This window comes from Ranitomeya variabilis, chromosome 1, assembly GCF_051348905.1.
Source record: "Ranitomeya variabilis isolate aRanVar5 chromosome 1, aRanVar5.hap1, whole genome shotgun sequence".
Taxonomy (NCBI): Eukaryota; Metazoa; Chordata; class Amphibia; order Anura; family Dendrobatidae; genus Ranitomeya; species Ranitomeya variabilis.
The window spans coordinates 72,907,623-72,931,772 of NC_135232.1; the positions used below are offsets into that span (position 1 = coordinate 72,907,623).

Below are 24,150 nucleotides of genomic sequence, written 5' to 3' on the forward strand. Positions count from 1 at the left end.
AATTGAGTGCAAACAACCCCATTACAAAAATGAGATGTGTTTTACACCCCCTGGTCCACCCTCAAACACAAAAGGCAATTGGAAAGTGGAGTTTTATGATGATTGCTTGACACCACTAGAATAGGCAAACAAGAGAGCAGTAGTTGTCAGTAATGTACACACAGAACTAATGGCTTTACCAATGGATTGCTGTAGGCTATCAGTGGGTGTAAACAGGCGGGAGATTGCACTTTACAATGGATTACATGCTAGTTGTGCATGGTCTGGAAAGAGTTGGTGAAACTACTAATCTAAGAACTTTATCCGGTTGTTCCCCCGCAGGCCTCACTCTCCCTCTCTCCTGGTAATCAGACTATGTGGAGACCCCCATATCTAGGGACATTACTACTCAGCTTGGGTCATGGTCTGCCCCTTCTGCTCATCCCCTCCTTATCCCTAAGAGAATGAATTGGACTCTCATAGCGAGCCATCCCATTAGCTGCACAGTGAGCGTCTGGCCGTTCCATGACCCTCCTAAAGATCCTGTCAATGGGGAAAACGGCATCATCTGCTAAACATTAGGTCCAAATTTCACCATGGTGGCTGTGATATCACACGCATATTGTAGATATATGGAACCTGTCACCAAGGCACAGTGTTACTCATGAAGTAACCCTCCTATTCCATAGATGAGGATCGCTGGTTTGGGTAAGAAGAACATCAGTCTTGGATATTTTCCATTGTGTTATTGCATCTTCCTCTGCAAAAGTATCAGTCACCAGCTTTAGTATAAGACCGTTACTGTAAAGAGGTCTTCCGGTTATATAATAACGAGGACCTATACTCTGGATATCAGATTGGTGGGGGTCTCAAACATGGCACCCCCTCCGATTAGCTGTTACTACAGTAGACATTGAACGGAGCTGCACTGCGCAACCTCATTCGATATGGAGCCGCAGACGTCATCAGATAAGCTCCTGTCTTCTTACGTAGGTTGAATAGTATCAGTACCATGTCACCAGGAAACCCCTTTGTATTATATGTTCCCTATTTCCCAAATGTTGTACCTGTAATACACCATATTCTCCACTAGAAGCTATCATCTTGGGGATTAATGCCAAAGGAAAAGTGCATCGAAAGGAGAAGCAAAAAAATTATTTTTTTTAACACAGATTCTATATAATCAAAAAGAAAGAAATTGAAGGTACTTGGTGCAACTCACTGTATTACAAGCCCAAATATTGTAGATGCGTAACACCCCCATCTGCAATTTAAAGTATCCCCAAATTTTGGAAAACTTCAATCCCTTGCAATCAAAAAGCATAACCAAGGTGAGGCAATGACTAAGGACTGAAACGCGTTTGCTTTTTTCTATGACGGTGGAAGGATTTTTTTCTACTTGGATTTTAGTATGTCACAACTCTTGCTGGAATCTCACATCCTTCTGGATCTTGCATATCTCCGAGCAGTTGGTATCCATATCCTGCAGGTGAGCTGACTTCTCCCTTCTATTCAATCACAGAAGCAAGGTGACTTATACGATCTTCGGTGCCCCTCTATTTTAGTGGTTGGTGGTGTCCAACCTCCCTCCCATCCCCATTGATGAAAACTTCTCCATTAAATATCAAGTTTTCAAAAATGTAAAAATAGTTCAGGAAAAATTCCAAATCTCCAGAGCCGGGCCGGTATCTACAACAGGAGAAGACGCTGAAGAGTCACAGGGGAAGGGGGGGGCGCAAATTATTATTATTAAAAGAAGTTGTGACCCTGTGACAAATCCTCTTTAAAACGAGCAGTGATGCGAATGTAGCTATTAATAAACCGCACTTTCTGCAAATAACAAGTGTTTTTCTCTCTCCCACCTTTTTTTTTTGGCTCCTTCGCTTAATTGGGTTTTGCTTTTAATTTTGGACCGGCAATTAGGAAGGTCTAGCTGTTTGTGTTTCTCACTTTTAAGGGGCGCTTGACATAACTTGATAAGATTGGAAGTTACAGAGTGCCAGACAGATTAAGTCTTCGGGAGGAGGAGGGATGGGGAGAGAGACAAGACAAACAAAATTGATAGGGCAAAGTTTCACTGTAGAAGACACTCGGGAATACTGTACTGATTAACCTCGCACTCCATGCAAAGAATGTCCTGTTTACTCCCAATCATGGATATACAGTATATATGCGCTTGTACTATAGGATAAGCTATAGATGTAATGACTTATATCGTAACTACACTATGAAACCAAATCCACACAGATTACAGAGCTACATAGGAAATTTCCACTTTATTGTTCAACCATAATTTATTTACAAATACACTTTATAACTTTTATATACATTGCACATTTACATGGTAAAAAAGTACAAAACTATATATTTAAATGAATTTATATTTAACTTGCCATGTTTTGAAAATATAAAATTGAATCAGAAAACCAAGAAGTGTAATTGTGGAAAAAAAAAAAAAAAGCAAGAAACTTGGACTGATAAAGCTCCGATATGGTTACAACCAAAACAGAACAACGCTAATGTTTTGGCACGAGTTCATGGATTGGCTACACGGATTAACGGGATATGTTCCCATAGAGTCCTTACGTTTGTTGTTCTATTTGTGGTCACATAATAATAATGGCCGTTAATGACAGATTTTTAATGAATCTCGGGTTGATATATATATATATAGATTCGCAGCTTCTTTGTGATCAGTCAAGATTCCTTGTAAACAAAACCCAAAGAATGTATGTACAGGACTAAAGATAAAATCCAATAAATAAACATACTGGAACTGACATGCAAATGTGAGGAAATGAAAGAAAAAAAGCTCTAAAAAAACAGGAACAGGCTCGGTTCTGCACAACAAGGCTTTGTGAATCACCATGGCGGTCTATTTGTGAATCACCATGGCGGTCTACCAAGAATTCACCAAGCCATGATCTACGGAACTGCCAACATTCAGGGCCGGATTATGTTTGGGGGAAGACATTGGGAAAATAATTTTGTAGGGGCAGGTCACTGGACCCAGCCTGAACCCCTATTGCAGCCATAAATAAGGATTATGTTTGGAGAAGGACATTGGCCAAATAATTTTGTAGGGGCAGGTCCCTGGACCCGACGTTGACCCCTATGGCAGCCACAAATAAGGATTATGTTTGGAGAAGGACATTGGCCAAATAATTTTGTAGGAGCAGGTCCCTGGACCCAGCCTGAACCCCTATGGCAGCCACAAATAAGGATTATTTTTGGAGAAGGACATTGGGTAAATAATTTTGTAGGAGCAGGTCCCTGGACAAGACCTTGACCCCTATGGCAGCCAAAAATAAGGATTATGTTTTTCGTAGAAGGACATTGGGTTTATCATTTTGTAGGAGCAGGTCCATGGACTCGACCTTAACCCCTATCACAGCCATATATAACAGAAGCGGATGTGCATGTGTGGAAATTTGGAGAATTAATGAAAACAATGATTCTTTTAGAGCCACATGCAAGCTTGACCACCTCTTGACAGATCAATATAATCTTGGGATATCCATAAAGGCGAGTAGTAAATACCTTAATAAAAAAAAGTGCCAACTAGAAAATTCTGGGCCCTACAGAAAACTTTTTAAAGCTCCATAATTTTAACAGACCAAGGTAGGAAGTAAGAATGGAAGAGATTCACAACTTGGTGAATGGCGCCATAAATATACCCTCCCAATAATCCGGCCCTGCCGACGCTTACTCTATGACATCAATGTATGGAGTGGACAGCAATGGTCAGTGATAAGGAATGGACTTACACAGAAAAAAAAGCTGAACTTTACAAGCAAAGGTTTCTCACAATAAATAACACTGCTCTCCCTTTGACGAATATATTTCTTCAAAACAAGGTGTACAGTCAAAAAAAACAGACATTTTATGTATAAATTATAAAACATGACACAGTATAAATAAATGTCTACCAGACTCAACTATATGTATACTTTTTTTTCTTCCTCAAAATAAATAAGCATACACCTATGTACAGTATGGACATCACTCCTTGCCAAAGGCTGTTCCAACAGTTTTACCAGTGGACTGAAGATAATGGGAAGCTGTAGTCGGGGTCTTCCTCTTCCTCTTCGTCCTCAGGATCTTCATTAATGGCTATATAGGGGAATATAGGGGAGCTGTTGTTTAAATAAGGACAACAACAGCGCAGAAGCTCAGTGCATGATTGTTTTGTTTTTTTTGTGTTGTTTGTTTTGCTCTCTGAACAGCCATAAAACAGCGTTGCATTGTATGTGACTTGTAGCGATGCGTTTCGGCATCAACTTTTTTTTTTTTTTTTTAATTAATACTTTTTTTTTCCTTTCTGTTTTTTTTTTTTTAATTAATCTATGAAGTCTTAACTGCAGAAAGTTTCTGAAGAACCCAATGGATCAGGCTTTTATTGCAGGTTCCTGTAATCAGACAAAAAGCGCTCGTGTTCTAGGTGTACTGCTCGTGTCCTCGAGAGTTAGTAGCGGCCGCCGCACAAAAAGACAAGAGACCGGATCAACCGGTGAGTCTCATGGGGAGTTAGATCACTCAAAAGCATTAATGAAGCATTCAGCGAAGCACATAGAAGCGGAATTAGAAAAATAGACGGGAAAGATATTCTCAGGCAACCCCTGGTAAATAGAAAGTATAGCTTTTCCTGCCCAAGAGGCAATAATAGTCAGGAATGGAGCACGATAAATAGCTAGCCATTGTGCTGGTATCCAATTCTCTCTAGTCTTCATTACGGAGGGGTTGCCTTTCGATATCTTAGATTGGATTTTGTTTGTTTGTTTGCGGTAAGTCACTTACAGTTGCAAGATCCGGAGTGTTTGACTTCCAAAAGTACACCCAACGAGCAGGCTGCCTGCTTCATGGCGCACTCGCTGGGGTAGGTGGTGTTATCACTGGCGCAAACCGCTTCATCAGACTTGCTGTCCGGGCAGTAATCTTCGCACACCGCGCAGCGCCCTCTGCCCACTCGGCTGTCCCACAGGCATTTCTTACTGAAGCTGCACTTGATATCTTCACACGACTTCGCCTCTGCAAACAAGAATCATATGTCAGTAATCTCTCCAGTAGCAAACAATACAGACATCTCTACGGCCATCGGAGGGGCTGCAGACCACCCTTCTCCCGTGCACAGTTATAATCATTTCATACTACCCCAATACTTCTTTCTTCCTACCGGGTGGCCAATGATATGAATAACTGGACAGTTGAACTAGACACTAATAACATTTTATTTTAGTTATTATTTTTATCATTATTAGTATCTTCATATTCAGCTGAATTCTTTCTATTTGCCATTATCGGGGATGATATAAAATAAAGCAAATCTCGGCTCCCAAACTCAATAGTTGTGCCCCAGGCAGATGTCTAATGCCAGACAGTGCAGATACTTACTTATGCATTTTCCTTCGTACGCCAATCCAATAGACCTGCCCAGGAGACAGGTTGCTTTCCGCAGATGACAGGCGCTGGCATACGTAATCCCATCGTTTCCGCATAGGTATTGCTCCGGGTAGGTGGGCTCCGGGCAGTGCCGGTGACACGTCACACAGTAGGCATTATTGGTTTGGTCCACCACACACGTGGAGGTGCCCGGACATAGGACATCTCTGCACGTCTCTGAAATAGACACAGGAAAGAGCCATAAAAATGTGCCCAACTGAAAGCCAGCACCGTGCCAAAACATCAGATGGGCACAGAACCCACGATAGAGGGGTTTACAGTCCCCGGTCACGGTTACATGTAATGCATTGGTACAATAACATCTCGGACATACTTTTGCATTTGCCTTGGTACTGCACATCCAGCTCTGGGATCCCTTTGCATTTGGCCTTGAGCAGGGCACACTCATCCTTGTAGGTTTTGCCATCCAGCCCACACACGGGGCCTTTCCAGGTGATATTGGAGCAGTCCGGAGCACAAACGCACCTTGGCTTATTTTTCTTATTCATTTTACATTTTTTCCCGGGTCCACAATCCACGTTTTCACACGTTTCTGTTTTGCAAAATAAACAACGACTGTGAGCTCAGGTCAACGAGTATCAAACGGCAGATTAACGAAACAATGTATCTCAGTGCGTTAATGAAGCAATGTATCTCAGTGCATTAACGAAGCAATGTATCTCAGTGCGTTAACAAAACAATGTATCTCACATGTATCACGCTAGCACTAAGCACCTTTTAAAGAAATAAAACAAGAACAAGAAAAAAATATATAAGAAACTCAGAAATGTAGCCAGGGAAAAAGGTCCTCTCTCTCTCTCTCTCTCCAAAAAACTCCATCAGTTCACATGATCTACAGAGAGGGAGCACAAGTTCTTCCAGAAATCTGGTTCAAAATTGAGTGCAGATGTCCCCTTCACTACTTTAATAAATCCCCCTGTGAAAACTAACACTTAATAATCAAGTCTAGGTGGTCACAATCTGCAACCCCAGACTAAAGGACCCCAGGTACGTATGGCCGAGGGTTTGCGCGTCACATACAGAACAGCTTGCAGAACTTATCCCTAATGGCTGTGGCGTGATCTATGGGAAACGGACCCCCCGCCTTCCCACCCTATAACGTCCGCAGACACTACCGATGTCTGATAACATGCTGTAACAATTAGGATGGTGCGGAGCGCCCTACCTTTGCAGGGTATGCAGTGCGGCGCTCCTCCGTTGAATATCATCCATTTGAATAGCGTGCTGTTGGGTACGTCTTCCTCCGTCCAGGACGTGCCCAGTCTGCCAGTTTTGCAGCATTCCTCTTTGCTCAGTTCAGTCCTGTACAGGGTCTGGCATCGGCCATTCTTGGATTGCTGTAGCCAACAGTTCCCAGCTGCAAGACATAGCAGGGCAGCCATATCAGTGTCACTTAGCGGTGACTCAGACAAAACAAGTGTGCTCCGCGCCGCGACTTCCACGCCACTGTTTACTCTTATTTTGTCCTGTTTCATAACCCGCAGTAGTAACACCAGCCTATCCCCAGACACAGCGCACAGGTTAACCCCTTGAGAGGCAGCAGATCCCACGCGCCGTCTCCCCCTATCGCTGACACAGGCTTTTAAATAACATATAAACACAATTCTTCCTGCGTTTATTACGTTCATCCTATAAGGGATTTGTGTGTGTGCGCGCGCCGCTATGTTGCAATCTGAGGGGGCTTCACAACATTTGCACATTCTTTCGAAATATCCCATTTAGCTGGATCCCTTACAAAAATAACAGGGCTGAAAAAGTTTTTTTCTTTAAAAAAAAAAAAAAGTACAAAGAGACGTACCGAAGATAAAGATGTCATTTCCCAGATCTTTCCTGTACCATAGATCCTGTTTTGTGTCAATTTTTTGTTTATAAATATCTCACAATATGGAAATAAATAAATAACCAAAAGATTCTTTGAAATGGCTGATGACAAAAATACAATAAAAAGTGGCAAAATAATATATATATATATATATACGGTATATATATATGTGTGTGTATATATATATATATATATATATATATATATAATATATTATTATCTAGCACTTTACAATAATCTATCCAATGCCAGAATGTTTACATAAAATAATGTATTTATCATATTTCTATGGCCGTCACCTTTATCCATTACAGCCCTCAGGTATCTTTACAATTGTTCCTAGAATATTATTCTATATAAATCCAGACAATATCCAGGATACCAGATATTCATCAGATCACTAATTTCACCAAACTCCTGAAAACAAACTTTTTTTTTTTTTTTAATTCCAGTCCAGGAAAAAAAAAAAAATTGAGATCCACTTTCTAAAAAGTTTTTGCAAATTGTGTCCTGTCCAATGCAGAGATCATGAAACGATGAAAAACTCCAAAAAGATAAAAATAATAATAATAATAAAAAAAAAGAAATGAGGAGTTGATGTGCTTACCCTGGACAGTATGATCTCCCATGAAATGGTTCAGAGACATAGTCACAAGAAGTCCCAGCAAGCCCGGGCGATGTAACATCCTCAGCGCACAGTGTGGAGCTGGTGGTGCAGGCTGAGCTCTCTATTGAATGAACGTCAGGCTAGGCAGTCTCTCTTTAAATCTATAAGGGGGTCTTAGCTGTCTGCGGTGGGCGGTCTCCGCTCTGTGTGTGAGTGTGTGTGTCTCTGTTTTGGGGGTGGGGATTTTTTTAACAAATTCAGAGTGAATCAGGTGACATTTTTTTTTTTCAATTTTTGCAAACAACATGAGATCCGTGTGCTAGAGGTGGCACCGGGCACATGGCTGCCACAGGGGGACTGGCTGTGGGGACGGGCAGGCTAGTTATGGGGAAGGTTATGGGGAAGGTCACTTTTGGGGCATGTTATGGGGCAGGTTAGTCATGAGGCAGGTTATGGGGAAGGCTCTGGGGCAGGTTACTTTTGGGGCAGCCTAGTTATGGGGCAGCCTAGTTATGGGGCAGCCTAGTTATGGGGCAGCCTAGTTATGGGGCAGCCTAGTTATGGGGAAGGCTCTGGGGCAGCCTAGTTAGGGGGCAGCCTAGTTAGGGGGCAGCCTAGTTATGGGGCAGGCTATGTGGCTCCCAGCCCCGCAGTTGGCGGACTCTCATGTCTACCATGTTTGGCACTGAAGCCAGGCGGGCGATATCCCGCTCCATGTTAATGGCAGAGGACAGGGGACCGCGCAGTGAGCGGCGGCATTCCCGGGCACCGCGTCTCCGCACACAACTCCCTGACAAGAGCTTGTCTTCCACTAACTGCAGCAGATAGAGTAAGAGCAGTGACGGAGACCACCGGAGCCTCAGAGCAGCACCTGCAGGCTGGCACTGGCCGCCCCCCGGTATCGCGTCTCGGAGCCATCTCCGCTCACTGCTGAGCTCTGACTGCGGCCCTTCCTGCTCTCCGCTCGGGACACCGACAGCAGCAGCAGCGCACATACGAGGTGGTGCAGCGCCCTCTGATGGCGAAACGCGGCCTCAGTCACAGCGTTACACTGGCTCCGAGCAGCGCTCTCCTCCCTCACAGCTCTGATCTCCACACTCCTCTCCTACACATCCCTGTCACTCCCTCCATGTGTCCAGCCCTATCATTCCCTCCACCCCCTATATAGCGCTAGTCTTCCTGTACACTGTATAGCCGACACTTCTCCATCCATTATCTGCCTCTATCACATAGAATAGTATTTATTCCTCTATTTTTCTCCTCTGCCTCTATCATCTATCTATCATTATTTATCATATATCTATCGTCTATCTATTACCTATCAATAATTATCTATCTATTATCCATCTATCATCTATATATTATCTATTTATTATCTATCAATAATTATCTCTCTATTATCTATGAATCATCATCTATCTATTACACTGGTCAACAGCATTTTTGGTGCCAAAGATATTTCATCGAATTTGGGGTATTTTTGGGGTGCTGATTCTGAATATGTCATCAGTTTTGCCAGATTGGCTCAAGTTTTTGAGATTTTTGGTATCTTATTTATAGCACTTGTTGGTAAATGCGACGCATCATCTCATTAATTTCTTTGGATTAGTACTTGAACTGAGCAGTTCTTAATATAGTTTTGTGTTAATTAGTGTTCTAAAAGTTTGTTCATAGCTTGATTTTTGCACTAACTTTATGTTGTTGTCTGTTTTCCAGTGAAAAGCATGAACTCATCAAGAAGAAGTTGTCTTAACGATCCAGACTCATTCTGTTACATTTGTGGTGAATACACACTGCCAAAACATAGAAGAAACATAACAGACTTCGTAAAAAAAGTGTATTTTGCCTATTTTGGGGTTATGCTTGGGGACCAAGACAAGTTTTGGGCACCACACATAGTGTGCAAAGCATGTATCGAATTATTACGAAAATGGAGCAAAGGACAAAGAAAAAGCTTCAAATTTGGTGTTCCAATGGTGTGGAGAGAGCCAAAAAATCATCATGATGACTGTTATTTATGGTAAACACAGGTACAGGCACATCTTCACAATGAGGGACAGGCCTTCTTGCAGATTCCATGTTACTCCCATTTTCGTTTCTTATGCTTATTGAATCCTTGCACTTGCACTGCACAGAAATAACAGTCATCATGATGATTTTTTGGCTCTCTCCACACCATTGGAACACCAAATTTGAAGCTTTTTCTTTGTCCTTTGCTCCATTTTCGTAATAATTCGATACATGCTTTGCACACTATGTGTGGTGCCCAAAACTTGTCTTGGTCCCCAAGCATAACCCCAAAATAGGCAAAATACACTTTTTTTACGAAGTCTGTTATGTTTCTTCTATGTTTTGGCAGTGTGTATTCACCACAAATGTAACAGAATGAGTCTGGATCGTTAAGACAACTTCTTCTTGATGAGTTCATGCTTTTCACTGGAAAACAGACAACAACATAAAGTTAGTGCAAAAATCAAGCTATGAACAAACTTTTAGAACACTAATTAACACAAAACTATATTGAGAACTGCTCAGTTCAAGTACTAATCCAAAGAAATTAATGAGATGATGCGTCGCATTTACCAACAAGTGCTATAAATAAGATACCAAAAATCTCAAAAACTTGAGCCAATCTGGCAAAACTGATGACATATTCAGAATCAGCACCCCAAAAATACCCCAAATTCATTAAAATATTTTGGACACCAGAAAAAAATTTTTTTTTTGTTGACCTGTGTTATCTATGAATCACCATCTATCTATCATCTATCTATTATCCATCTATTTATCTATCATCTATCTGTCTCTCTTTCGTTCACATACTGCGTTGCTCTCTCCACCGCGCTCTCTTCTTACCCCAGCAGGATAAATGTTTTCTCTTCCTCCTTCATGGAGCTGAAATCTGGGAAGAGATCAGATAGTCTCCTGAAGTGAGTGTCCCTCACTGCTGAGTATTTGGTGCAGTGTAGCAGGAAGTCTCAGGATCTGGCGGTCTCTGGGGTCCGAGAGATTCTCCAGCTATAGAGCCAGTCTGTAGTCTTTCTGTAGAGTCCTGTACACAGTCAGTTTCTGTGAAGTGATGACCTCTCTTGGTCCTCCTCTACCATGTTCCTGATTCTGGCTTTTGTCAGGCGGCTGTGATTGATGTTTCGGTCAGGTTGGGTTTGAGTGAGCTGCTTCGAGGGTCCTGGTTCAGGTGGAACTTGGCTTTATGTTGATGAGAGCTTGGATTGCTATGATGTAGGTGTGCCTGTAATAACAGCACCCTCTTCAGAACTGGTAGGTGTCGAGGGAATCTGCCCGTCTCGGCCCGACAGCCTCTGTTTGTGGTGCCCCGATGGAGAAAATACTTACTGAACTCCAGGTGCTATATTACTGTTGGGCTGGAATCCCACCTTGACCACTCTGGGAATGTGGGAGGGTCCAGACTCGCTGCCATACAGGAGGATTGGGGCGATGATGGCATCGAAGATTTCTAACCAGACCCTCACTGGCACTTCAGATGGTAGAGTTCAGATGGCATAGAAGGTTCAGTAATGTGATCGCTCTCAAAATCATCCAAATCGTCATGGGACAGTATAGATTAGCTGCACTTCGGACAGGTGAGGGATATGGTTGTTTATTATTTTTCTTTTTTACAGGGGACATGGGCATCGGTGGATTACACGTAAGGTAAGTATTTTTCTTTATTATTTTCTGTTTTTAAAGGTGACAAAGGATTCAGTGGAACGTAAGGTGAATAAAACTATTTTTAAATAAACTTGAAAAACAGTGTGTGGATTTTTATTTCAAATAAAGGACTTTCTCTGGGTATTTTTTTTATTTACTATATGACTTTGGGGATAGAAATTCCCTCTATTCTTGATAACCATCCATGATAAAGCTGACAGCTGAGGGTTGCAGCCCGCATCTGTCAGTTTTGCCATGCTGGTTATCAAAAATAGAACAGACCCCATGTCTTTTTTTTTAAATCTTTTTATTTACAGTGCAAGCTCCAGCAGCAGGCATAGGCTGATGGGAGTAGTACTCACATCAGGTGACGCTTTTGTGCCTGGAAGTAAACTTTTTACCGCCGGTCACAGCTGCTGGCACTCTCGCCAGCTGTAATAATCTTACCGCCAATCAGAGCCACCAGTGTTTCTCGCGCTGTCATGCAGATGACTGTATGGGAAACATCTGATGTTCGGGGTGCCGAACCCGAACAGTAAATTGGACTAACTAGAGTAGTCCGTGTTCCCGGTCTGTGACCGAAAAGTAGGTGAACTCTACTGTTCGGGTTCTCCCATCACTACTGACAAAGAAGTTGGTCCAACTTCAAAACGCCTTGAGAATAAACCACATGGTCAATCCTGCACAGCGTCTTCTGGATTCTTGAAGTACATCAGCAATGCAGACTACTACTCCTATCCTCCCACTACTTGCCCAGAACTTTTAGGGCACATGGACACCAGTGGCTGTGAGCGGCACAATAACCAAGGTTATCTCCCTCATTGTAGAGCTGGGATGTGATGGGCAGCCTGTCTGGGGATGTGGGCGCCCCTCACTGCTTTGCATTTTAGAACACTGCAGCAGGATGTGGGCCTCATCCTCGTGGCCCCTTGTCCCTCTGTCTCCTCTCCCCCCTCTCTCTCCCATGCTCAGCCTCCCTCTGCTGATCCCTCTTTTTCTCATCATCTTTCCCAATCTCCTTTCATCTCTTCTCCTTATGACTCTCATTCTCTGTTCTCCCCATTCCTGTCTTTATTTCCTCTTTTCTGCTATATGTTGTCCCCTCTTACTTTCCCTCTATCGCAGTATCTCCCTCTATCGCTCTATTTCCCATCTCTCGCTTTCTTATATCTTCTCTATTTGCAGTTCTTTCATTTTCTGTATCTCGCTCTTTCTTCCTCAGTCTCTATATTTCCCTTTGTCTTTCTATCTCCTTTTTTCATCCTTCCTTTCTCTCCCCTTCCTCTCCATCTCTTCTTCCTATCTTTCACTAGCTGCGCATCTCTCTCACTTTATCTCTTTAACTTTATCTCCTCTCTTTTTTCTCTCCTTTCAGTCTGCCACCATTTCACTTATCCGCTTTCTTTGTCTGTTCTTCCCCCTCGTTCCTTTCTTTCCTTTCACTCTCACTTCATCTCTCTCTTCCTCCTTATGTCTCTACTTTTTTTCTTTCTTTCAAACCCTCTCTGTTCTCTCTCCCTTCTTTCTTGTGCTCTCTATTAACGTTCTTTCGTTATGGCTTTATCTCTTTATTTCTCTTTATCTCTTTATTTTCTTTTTTCATTTTCGCTCTATCACTTCTTCCTGTTTTTCTCCCACCTTTTCTTTCTCTCTCTTTCTTTCTTGCCAGTGTTCATCCTCTCACTCCCTTTTTATTTCTGTCTGTGCTTATCTCTCTCCCTCACTACCTCATGTTCTCTCCTTATTTTTCCTTCCTTCCCTCTCCTATTGATCTCTCCTTCCTTCCTATCTCTCTATGTCTCTCTCTTTATTTATTTCTTTATCTCTTTCTTTATCTCTCTTTCCTTTCTTTCTTTCTTTCTTTCTTTCTTTCTTTCTTTCTTTCTTTCTTTCCTCGCTCCTATTTTATTTTTCTTTTTTCTCTATCACTCCTTCCTTCCTTCTGTTTCTCTCCCACCTTTTCTCTCTCTCTTTCTTGCCAGTGTTCATCCTTTCACACTTTCTCGCTCCCTTTTTCTTTCTCTCCTTATCTCTCTCCCTCCATCCGTCACTCCCTCATTTTCTCTCCTTATTTTTCTTCCTTCCTATCTCTCTATGTCTCTTCCTTCCTTCCTATCTCTTCTCTCTTTCTCTCTCTCTTGTGACTCTTTCCTGACTCCTTCTGCCTTTGGCACCAATCTCAGTACTTTGCAGCCTAGTTTTCACTGGTGCCACTACACCCCGGAGTATTTCGGAAGTGAGTGAGCAGTCCTGTAATGTGAAGGGGTCAGAGGTCTGGAACGTCTCACACACTCGGTTCCTGTACTCCTTTCATTCATAGAGAACACTCTGGGTGTAATCTGGGTGACTTATTGCAAAAAAGCCCTGCCCTTTCACCCAAGTTCCTTCAGCCTGTCCCATATGAAATGAAATTTGTGGCCTTAGCTGGGTCCCAGCGGACAGTAGCCCACCGTCACATCATAAAACTCGCACACACATAATTAAAGGGTTTGCACCATTGGTGAGGGGGCCCAGTCTGCATCGCCCCTCGCCCCCCATGAGACGGTGGCCCCTGCAGGTCAGGTGGAGGTCATCGGCAGGGCATTGTGGATAAGAAGAATTGTTTCTCCTCTGCCCCAGAACATCCTTCCTCAATAAATCCCTAGCCCCTTTAATGAATGCGTTACCTTGTTTTCTATGTCAATCATTGCATTTTTTTTGGCATTCATAAAATTAAATTCGGTCATGTAGCAAAAGTTCCTGGAAGTGAGGAATCATGTGATGGCGTCTACCCACCGCCGATATCACAGCAAGGTCATCAATGGCCACCTGCTTTGTGACATGGCAAAACCCCGGCTGTCAATGTCCCATTAATCCAAGTGTTAAACCTGTTTTGTGGCTCCATACATCTCCGCACACTCAGGATCACAACATTATATACAACCCCCCAATAATTGTGTTAGGCAGACAGAAAGGGAGAGTCACTTTACAAACCAGACACAGCACATGCAAAGCCCCCGCCCGTCGTTCCCTCACTGCCTCCCCTCGCTCTCCTACAAACTCCTGTATCTTTATACAGCCCTGTATTCGGAGAGTCACAGGATTATCATTATTTCGCCCCTGAACCCCGGTACAAAGCCATCGACAAGTCACTAAAGTGGGGACTTTCAATTCTCATTCAAGAAGTTTACGACTGTATCACGTTACTCTTTAAAGGGGTCGTCAAAAACTTTTAAAAAGTAATAGTTAAAATAATAATAACAATAGTAATAATATTAAAAGAACCATTACTTATCCGATGAACCTACGCCAGTGATCCCCACGGTCCATCCGTCTGTTGATAGACTCAACAGCGACACTTGCGTGTCTGGCATGTGACCGCTGAGGGCAGTGATTGGTTGCAGCAGTAACAGGTCATTGATTCTGAAGCGGTACGTTCCTGCAGTATTGTATGTTCCTGCCAGGGCTTGAGCAGGAGCTGAGCGTCAGCCATATACACCAAGTGCTTGCTGTATCATACAGCTGGCATCTGCTTCTAACAGCAGCAACCGGAGCTGACTCAGAACACTGCTGGGCAACCATTTAGATGTTGACCTCTGACAGCGATATTTCAATGATTCAGTTGCCGGTGATCCATGTTGCGATTGTGGGTTGCTGATGGGTGCTCATGAAGATCCCCATCTCTGCCATCTTTGTCCTCCCATGGAGCTCAGCCTTTGGGTGGGCTTCGTAGGACATCATCAATTTTACTATATACTGCATTACTGGAGTATTGCAGTATATAGTACATGTGATCCAATAATCGCAGGTTCAAGGCCCTTAGAGGGTCTAAAAAATAAATTGAGTATTAACTAATAAATGTTTTTAAAAATGTTAAGAAAAATATTAAAAAAATATATAAAAAAGGAAAGTTTCCCATAAAAAAAAAAAAAACAACAAAAATAAACACATTTGTTATTGTTGCATCTATAAAAGTCCTTACTGGTTAACTATAAAATTAATTAACCCATGCTAATAAGCCATAAAAAGAAAAAAAAATGAAACTCCAGAATTACAATTTTTCGTTCATCATCTCCCCCTAAAAAAGTGCAATAAACAGCTATCAAAAAGCGGCCCATATCCCAAATAAATTAAAACGTCAGCCACAGAAAAAGCAAGCCCTCACACACATAGTAACATAGTTAGCAAGGCCGAAAAAAGACATTTGTCCATCCAATTCAGCCTATATTCCATCAGAATAACTCCCCAGATCTACATCCTTCTAAAAAACCTAATAATTGTATGATACAATATTGTTCTGCTCCAGGAAGACATCCAGGCCTCTCTGGAACCCCTCGACTGAGTTTGCCATCACCACCTCCTCAGGCAAGGAATTCCAGATTCTCACTGCCCTAACAGCAAAGAATCCTCTTCTATGTTGGTGGAAAAACCTTCTCTCCTCCAGACGCAGAGAATGCCCCCTTGTGCCCATCACCTTCCTTGGTATAAACAGATCCTCGGAGAGATATTTGTATTGTCCCCTTATATACTTATACATGGTTATTAGATCGCTCCTCAGTCGTCTTTTTTCTAGACTAAATAATCCTAATTTTGCTAATCTCTCTGGGTAATGTAGTTCCCCCATCCCCTTTATTAATTTTGTTGCCCTCCTTTGTACTCACTCTAGTTCCATTATATCCTTCCTGAGCATCGGTGCCCAAAACAGTACATAGTACTCCATGTGCGGTCTAACCAGAGATTTGTACAGAGGCAGTATAATGCTCTCATCATGTGTATCCAGACCTCTTTTAATGCACCCCATGATCCTGTTTGCCTTGGTAGCCGCTGCCTGGCACTGGCTGCTCCAGGTAAGTTTATCATTAACTAGGATCCCCAAGTCCTTCTCCCTGTCAGATTTACCCAGTGGTTTCCCGTTCAGTGTGTAATGGTGATATTGATTCCTTCTTCCCATGTGTATAACCTTACATTTATCATTGTTAAACCGCATCTGCCACCTCTCAGCCCAAGTTTCCAATTTATCCAGATCCATCTGTAGCAGAATACTATCTTCTCTTGTATTGAAGATAGATCAGTATTTGTAAGCCAAAATCAGGAGTGGAACTATCAGAGAAAAAGTATAATAGAAACATGTCACCAGACTCACCACTTCTGCATTTTTCACCCACTTCTGGTTTTGGCTTACAAATACTGATGTAAAATACTGACTAAATACTGAACGCAAGAACGTGGCCTAAGGGTTCATACTCATATGTGAGAAAAAAAAAAGGGTCCGTAATCTGGACTGGAAAAACGGACAAGTGCCATGCAAGTGTCATGCAAGTACAATGCGATTTTCACACCTAGCATCCAATTTACATCCGAATGCATGGCGATTGCTATCCGATTGGAATGCAATTTTAACATGAGCTTTTACATACAGCAGTTCTCTGTCATTTACACAAAGGAAATATTCGACAAGACACACACACACACACACACACACACACACACACACACACACACACACACACACACACACACACACACACACACACACACACACACACACACACACACGATAGATAGATAGATAGATAGTTATACATATAGGATATATATGTATATATATATATATATATATATATATATATATATAGTAAAAAAAAAAGGAAAAGCAGCACAAAATAATTGAAAAAAAGTTGACTTTAATGCCTGAATGGCGTGCCAACGTTTCGGATGTGTTATCCTTTGTCAAGCAATGAATACAAGGGTGAGACCACATTTTATATCCAACACATACATATCTCATTAGAAAATCATTAAATATAATAAAGTCAATAGTATTAAACAGTGTTATTGTGCATCATCCGTGTAACAGTGCAATTGTGCGAGTTACTCAGCCCATCAAACCACAGCTATTGACGGGTATTATGAATACCATACTGCGTGAAAATAATTAAAAATAGCTTAATAGCCAATTGTTATTAAATACAAATCAGGTGTCCTTACTAACGATATTATAATCCAAGTACACTTACATACACAACTCAGTAATGGCAGCCATGATCACGGCGTTCCCACGTGCCTACTGCACATGTCCGTGACATCACAGTCAGGGACCCACAATGCTCTGCCCTGCAGCTGCTCAGAGCCATCCGAAGACCATGGCGCCATATTAGCTAGGGGCGGCTTTGCCCACACGGAGGACAGGACCACATAACTATTGCAATAGCAATATAAAAAATACAATAGTGATCCTAATAACCCCGAACTCTGCATTACTCAGGAATAGTGTTGAGCGATACCGTCCGATACTTGAAAGTATCGGTATCGGATAGTATCGGCCGATACCCGAAAAGTATCAGATATCGCCGATACCGATACCCGATACCAATACAAGTCAATGGGACACCAAGTATCGGAAGATATCCTGATGGTTCCCAGGGTCTGAAGGAGAGGAAACTCTCCTTCAGGCCCTGGGATCCATATTACTGTGTAAAATAAAGAATTAAAATAAAAAATATTGATATACTCACCTCTCCGGAGGCCCCTGGACATCACCGCTGGTAACCGGCAGCCTTTTTTTCTTAAAATGAGCGCGTTTAGGGCCTTCCATGACGTCACGGCTTCTGATTGGTTGCGTGCCGCTCATGTGACCGCCACGCGACCAATCACAAGCCGTGACGTCATGGAAGGTGCTGAATGCGCTCATTTTAAGCAAAGCAGGCTGCCGGTTACCAGCGGTGATGTCCAGGGGCCACCGGAGAGGTGAGTATATCAATATTTTTTATTTTAATTCTTTATTTTTTACATGGATATGGATCCCAGGGCCTGAAGGAGAGTTTCCTCTCCTTCAGACCCTGGGAACCATACACTGGGAACTTCCGATTCCGATTCCCGATACCACAAAAGTATCGGATCCCGGTATCGGAATTCCGATACCGCAAGTATCGGCCGATACCCGATACTTGCGGTATCGGAATGCTCAACACTACTCAGGAATTATTGTACAGAATATGAAAAACATAAAAAATATATAAAAAATAAAATATATATATATATATAAAAAAAAAAAATTATGTACAAAATTAAACTACTCCATACACGGTCATATATATAAGAATAGTCTTCTCATACTCGATGTGCCGCCGTATTTAAAGGGACCCAGACATAAGTCTGTAATACGTCACCAAGGTCCAGGAAGCCCCCCTTATTAGAGTGGGGCATCCTGACCCTGAGTAGGGAAACGGAGACCTTTAGGGGCGGGTACCCCCCGTGTTTCTCCAAACCCCCACAATATGACGCACATGACCCAATCTTTGGCTACATTTTCAACATCCCTAGAGAGACATAAAAGACCAAATGATGAAAGCAGGGGAGTTTCCTATGTTTATAAATTCAAGCTTTTATTCTCTGTAATTATATATCCAAAAGAATCAAAATATCAAGAGAGATGAAGAGATCAAGGAAAAAGGAAAGCAAAAAAATCCACATTATAGAGTAATCAGTATGGGTCCATCGTCCATTGCTCAAAGTCGTAGCCACAATATAGTATCTCGGTATGTAAGGTAGGACACCTGAAAAAGGACAAATAACTCCATAAGTTTCTTTTAAAACATAAAAAATATATATAAAATATGCACTTAGGAGAGAATATAACCACTATCACATTTACATAATTGAATTAAGTTTGAAATCCACATTAAGACCATAAGGTTTTAAAGTATTCAGTTTTTTTATCCATTCCAACTCTTTCTTTTTAAGTAACCGTATACGGTCACCTCCCCTTCTCTGAACCGGTACCATATCAATAATACGGAACCGCAGTTGTTTTTCAGTATGACATTTCTCCGTGAAATGTTTAGACACTGGTAGATCCAAACGTTTCTTCCTTATGGTATGTCGGTGTTGATTAATTCTAGTCTTGAAATCACACGTAGTTTCACCGACATACCATAAGGAACAAGGACACTGGAGTAAATATACAACAAACTCTGAGTCGCATGTCAAATAATGCTGTATCCTATATTCCTCATTCGTGATTGGATGAAAGAAATGAGACCCCTTGAGCATCAAATTACAATTAATACAGGACAAGCATGGAAAACAACCTTTCCTACTGTTGCCAGTAAGTGTGGCCTGACCCTGTTTTTTAAATGACCCTATATCAGACCTCACCAGAGTAGACGCAATAGTTAGACTACGTTTATATGAGAAAATTGGTGGTTTAGAGAACTCCTTCACTTCGGGAGAACATTTATAAAGCATTCCCCAATGTTTGCATATAATGTCAGCAATTTTGCCACTCTCCTCACAATACGACGTTACAAAAGGAATACGATCAAATTCCTTCAATTTAGGTTTTTTCTGTAGTAATTCTTTTCTCGGTAATATATCAACCTTATTCTTCTGTATTTGCAACAATTTTTTTGGATAACCTCATTCAGAGAATTTCCTACATGTCCCTTCCATAGATTTTTTTAAAGAATCTTCGTTACTTTCAATTCTTTTGACCCGCAAAAGTTGACTGTACGGGATTGACTCTTTAGTTTTTCTGGGGTGTTGACTATTGAAAAGCAATAAATCATTTCTATCTGTGGCTTTTGTAAACAATTGAGTAGTAGATTTACCATTCTCAATTTGAACATTAACATCCAAAAATTGTATGTTAGTACAAGAGTGTACAAGGGTGAATTTAATTGTTTCATCAATTGTATTCAGGTAGTCATGAAATTTAAATAAGGACTCTGTTGTACCCGTCGTCCATACGAGGAAGACATCGTCTATGTATCTCCACCACGCGGCCACTTGGCCGAAGTGGTGGGACACATAGATGAAGTCCTCCTCGATGAGACTCATAACTATATTTGCATACGCGGGCGCCATGTTCGCACCCATGGCGGTCCTGCGTAATTGCAAATAAAAAGTGTCTCCAAATAAAAAATAATTTCTAGTCAACACTAGTTCCAACAGCTGTATTACAAAACCCCTGGCCTCACTAGAATAGTGGGTAGTTAGTAACTTTTTATTAACTGCGGCGAGCCCCCGAGCGTGGTCACTCGAGGTATATAGCGAAGTGACATCAAACGATGCCAAAACCACTTCGCCAAACATCTCAATCCCACTTATTTTTTCTAAAAAATCAGTGGTGTCTCTAACAAATGATTCCGCGCAACCAGCAATTGGGTTAAGGATTTTATCCAGAAAAATCCCAATATTTGAAAAAATAGAGCCACATCCTGACACTATTGGTCTACCCGGGGGGTGCACGAGAGATTTGTGGATCTTTGGTAGCGTGTATATTACCGGTGTCACTGGAAATTTAATGGTCAGAAAATCATATAAATCCTGATCAATAATTTGTTTATGTACAGCATTCTCTAAGATTGTCTTAATTTCTCTTGCTATATCAAACTTAGGATCATGAGACAATCTCTCGTACACCCCCGAGTCCTCCAATTGTCCCTTAATTTCCTCAATATATTCAGTTCTATCTAAGACAACCACTGCACCTCCCTTGTCCGCCTTTTTTATAATTATTTCCTCATTTTGTGCCAGCTCACGTAAGGCTTCCATTTCCCCCACTGTCATATTAGGATGCTCGAATCTTTTTGGACACCCATTTTTCAACTTCTCAATATCATTGCTCACAGCAGATACAAATGCTTCTATAACTGGAGAATTAACTAAAGGAATAAAGTTACTCCTTTTCCTAAGGGATACCTGTTTTAAATTAAATTCACTAGCAGACACCTTTTCTATACCCGGATTATGGCAAAACCAATCCCTTAGCTTAATCAACCTAAAGAAGTTCTGCAAGTCAAGGCTTAATTGGAACCAGTTCACATGGGTACTAAGTCCAAATGATAAACCCTTATTCAGGGCCGATACCTGACATTCAGTAAGAGTTTTTTTTAGAAATATTCACAATTAAACCTGATCCTTGCTCCTCGTTGCCACTTGTTTTTCCGCTGGTGATTTGTATTTCCCTTTTTTCTCTTTTTTGCTGTCTCCGGTGTTTTTTTCCTCCCATTTTCCTGTGTTCTTCAGCTTTTCTTTTGGGGAATCCAAACCTGAAAGAGTCATGATTAAATTGCAAAAAATTACTGTCATATGTGAAAAAACTTTTTTCCTCCAGTTTCCTGAGGTCTCTCTCTGCCAATTATAAATATTTCCTTCCCTATAGTCTTCCATATCACGATTCCATTTCCTCCGTTTCACCTCTTCCAACTCAAGGCGCAACTTATCAAATTTAGTTTTCAGCAACTCTCTGAAACTAGTCCATTCATCTTCTCTCAAAAGGCTCTTAATCTCAGATTCCAGCACTGGTATATCCAAATCAACTTTTTTTAATTCTTGTTGTAGGTATTCAATATTTAAAAGGATAATGTCCAAACCATACTTATTTGAAATCATACTAAATCTTGCACAGAAAAGTGAGTCATTAGTCATTAAGTTGGGGCGGATATTAGACCGAAGGCCTCTTGGGATTTTTTTAGCTTTATAATATTCACTCAAAGTAATGAGATGTAATTGCAATGTTGTGGATTTCTTTAAAGTATTTTCATATTTCAATTTAAGATCATGTAATGAGGGTGTACTAAGAAAGGTGGCATTTGTTTCCACCTCTCTAATAATTCTCTCCCCATCCTCACTAGTATATGCAAAAACGCCAGTTTCAGGCACATTTTGTTCCATAGTCCACGTAATGGAATGCAAAAAAGCAAAAACAGCAAAAAAAGACAAAAAAACAAAAAAACAAAATCACACACAGTAACAAAATCCAGCAATGGAAGATGCAAATTTCCACAGAAAAAATATGAAGTGAAAAAATTGGAACAGCATCAAATTACTACCTTACAAGGCATGCAGAGCTCTTCCGACCAGCAATCCAATGGTCAAAAAGTAATAAACTCAAAAAAAGGAAAAGCAGCACAAAATAGTTGAAAAAAAGTAGTAGGTAGTAATTTGATGCTGTTCCAATGTTTTCACTTTATATATATATATATATATATATATATATATATATATATATATATATATATATATATATACATACTGTATATATAGTGACACGCACAAATATATATATATATATATATATATATATGTCTTTATATTTCATAGAGAGATAGAAGAATAGCCGGTAATTCATTTGTCGGTTTCTGTAAAATCACTGCAGGAGCTGACATGATAGAAGGCATGGTTTACATACAATAAATTCATGCAGAATAGTTCGATATATAGATGTGTGTGATCAATACAATTAGTACAGTGTTTGGGCAAATTATGGGACATGTATGTGATTAATAAAAGATTGTTTTGGGGGGAAAAATGGTGTGGGCTCCAGCGCAATTTTCGGAACCAGCAGAGGGAAAGCCAGTGACTGGGGGTTGATATTAATAGCCTAGGAAGGGACCATGATTATTGGCACCCCCCGGCTAAAAACATCAGCTCCCAGCCGCCCCAGAAAAGACGCATCTCTAAGATGCCCCAATTCTGGCACTTAGCCTCTCTCTTCCCACTTGCCCTGTAGCGGTGGCGAGAGGGGTGATAGCTGTGGGGTTGTGTCATCTTTGTATTGTAAGATGACATCAAACCCACGGCTTAGTAATGGAGAGTAGTGTTGAGCATTCCGATACTGCAAGTATCGGGTATCGGCCGATATTTGCTGTATCGGAATTTTCGATACCGAGATCCGATACTTTTGTGGTATCGGGTATCGGGTATCGCAACAACATTAATGTAATAATGTGTAAAAGAGAGAATTAAAATAAAAAATATTGCTATACTCACCTCTCCGACGCAGCCTGGACCTCAGCGAGGGAACCGGCAGCGTTGTTTGTTTAAATTTCGCGCTTTTACTTGGTTACGTGAAGTCCCGGCTTGTGATTGGTCAGGGCGGCCATGTTGCCGGGACGCGGACCAATCACAGCAAGCCATGACGAAATTACGTCACGGCTTGCTGTGATTGGTCCGCGTCCCGGCAACATGGCCGCCATTAACCAATCACAAGCCGTGACGTCACGGGAGGCTGGACATGCGCGTATTTTAAAAAGCGCGCGTGTCCAGCCTCCCGTGACGTCACGGCTTGTGATTGGTTAATGGCGGCCATGTTGCCGGGACGCGGACCAATCACAGCAAGCCGTGACGTAATTTCGTCACGGCTTGCTGTGATTGGTCCGCGTCCCGGCAACATGGCCGCCCTGACCAATCACAAGCCGGGACTTCACGTAACCAAGTAAAAGCGCGAATTTTAAACAAACAACGCTGCCGGTTCCCTCGCTGAGGTCCAGGCTGCGTCGGACAGGTGAGTATAGCAATATTTTTTATTTTAATTCTTTATTTTACACATTTATATGGATCCCAGGGTCTGAAGGAGAGTTTCCTCTCCTTCAGACCCTGGGAACCATCAGGAATACCGTCCGATACTTGAGTCCCATTGACTTGTATTGGTATCGGGTATCGGTATCGGATTGGATCCGATACTTTGCCGGTATCGGCCGATACTTTCCGATACCGATACTTTCAAGTATCGGACGGTATCGCTCAACACTAATGGAGAGGTGTCAATAAGACACTTATCCATTACTAATCCTATAGTTGTTAAATAAAGTCACAGAATAAAGTCTTTTAATGAAATAAAACACAACAC

The 24,150-nt window shown here is 41.6% G+C and overlaps 1 protein-coding gene across 2 annotated transcripts; it reads right to left on the minus strand.

Moving 5' to 3' along the window:
• Nucleotides 1–2,238: 2,238 nt before the first annotated feature.
• Nucleotides 2,239–8,022, minus strand: FST (follistatin). 2 transcript variants are annotated; one of them, XM_077285199.1, is made up of 6 exons: nucleotides 7,869–8,022; nucleotides 6,605–6,796; nucleotides 5,753–5,971; nucleotides 5,371–5,595; nucleotides 4,777–5,007; nucleotides 2,239–4,092 (listed from the first exon to the last, which is right to left on the minus strand). In XM_077285199.1, the coding sequence occupies exons 1-6, from the start codon at nucleotides 7,945–7,947 to the stop codon at nucleotides 4,013–4,015; spliced, it is 1,026 nt and encodes a 341-aa protein (XP_077141314.1). In that variant the 5' UTR covers nucleotides 7,948–8,022; the 3' UTR covers nucleotides 2,239–4,012. The 2 variants fall into 2 exon arrangements, with proteins under 2 accessions (XP_077141314.1, XP_077141322.1); XM_077285207.1 differs by lacking the exon at nucleotides 2,239–4,092 and adding an exon at nucleotides 4,242–4,388.
• Nucleotides 8,023–24,150: the final 16,128 nt, after the last annotated feature.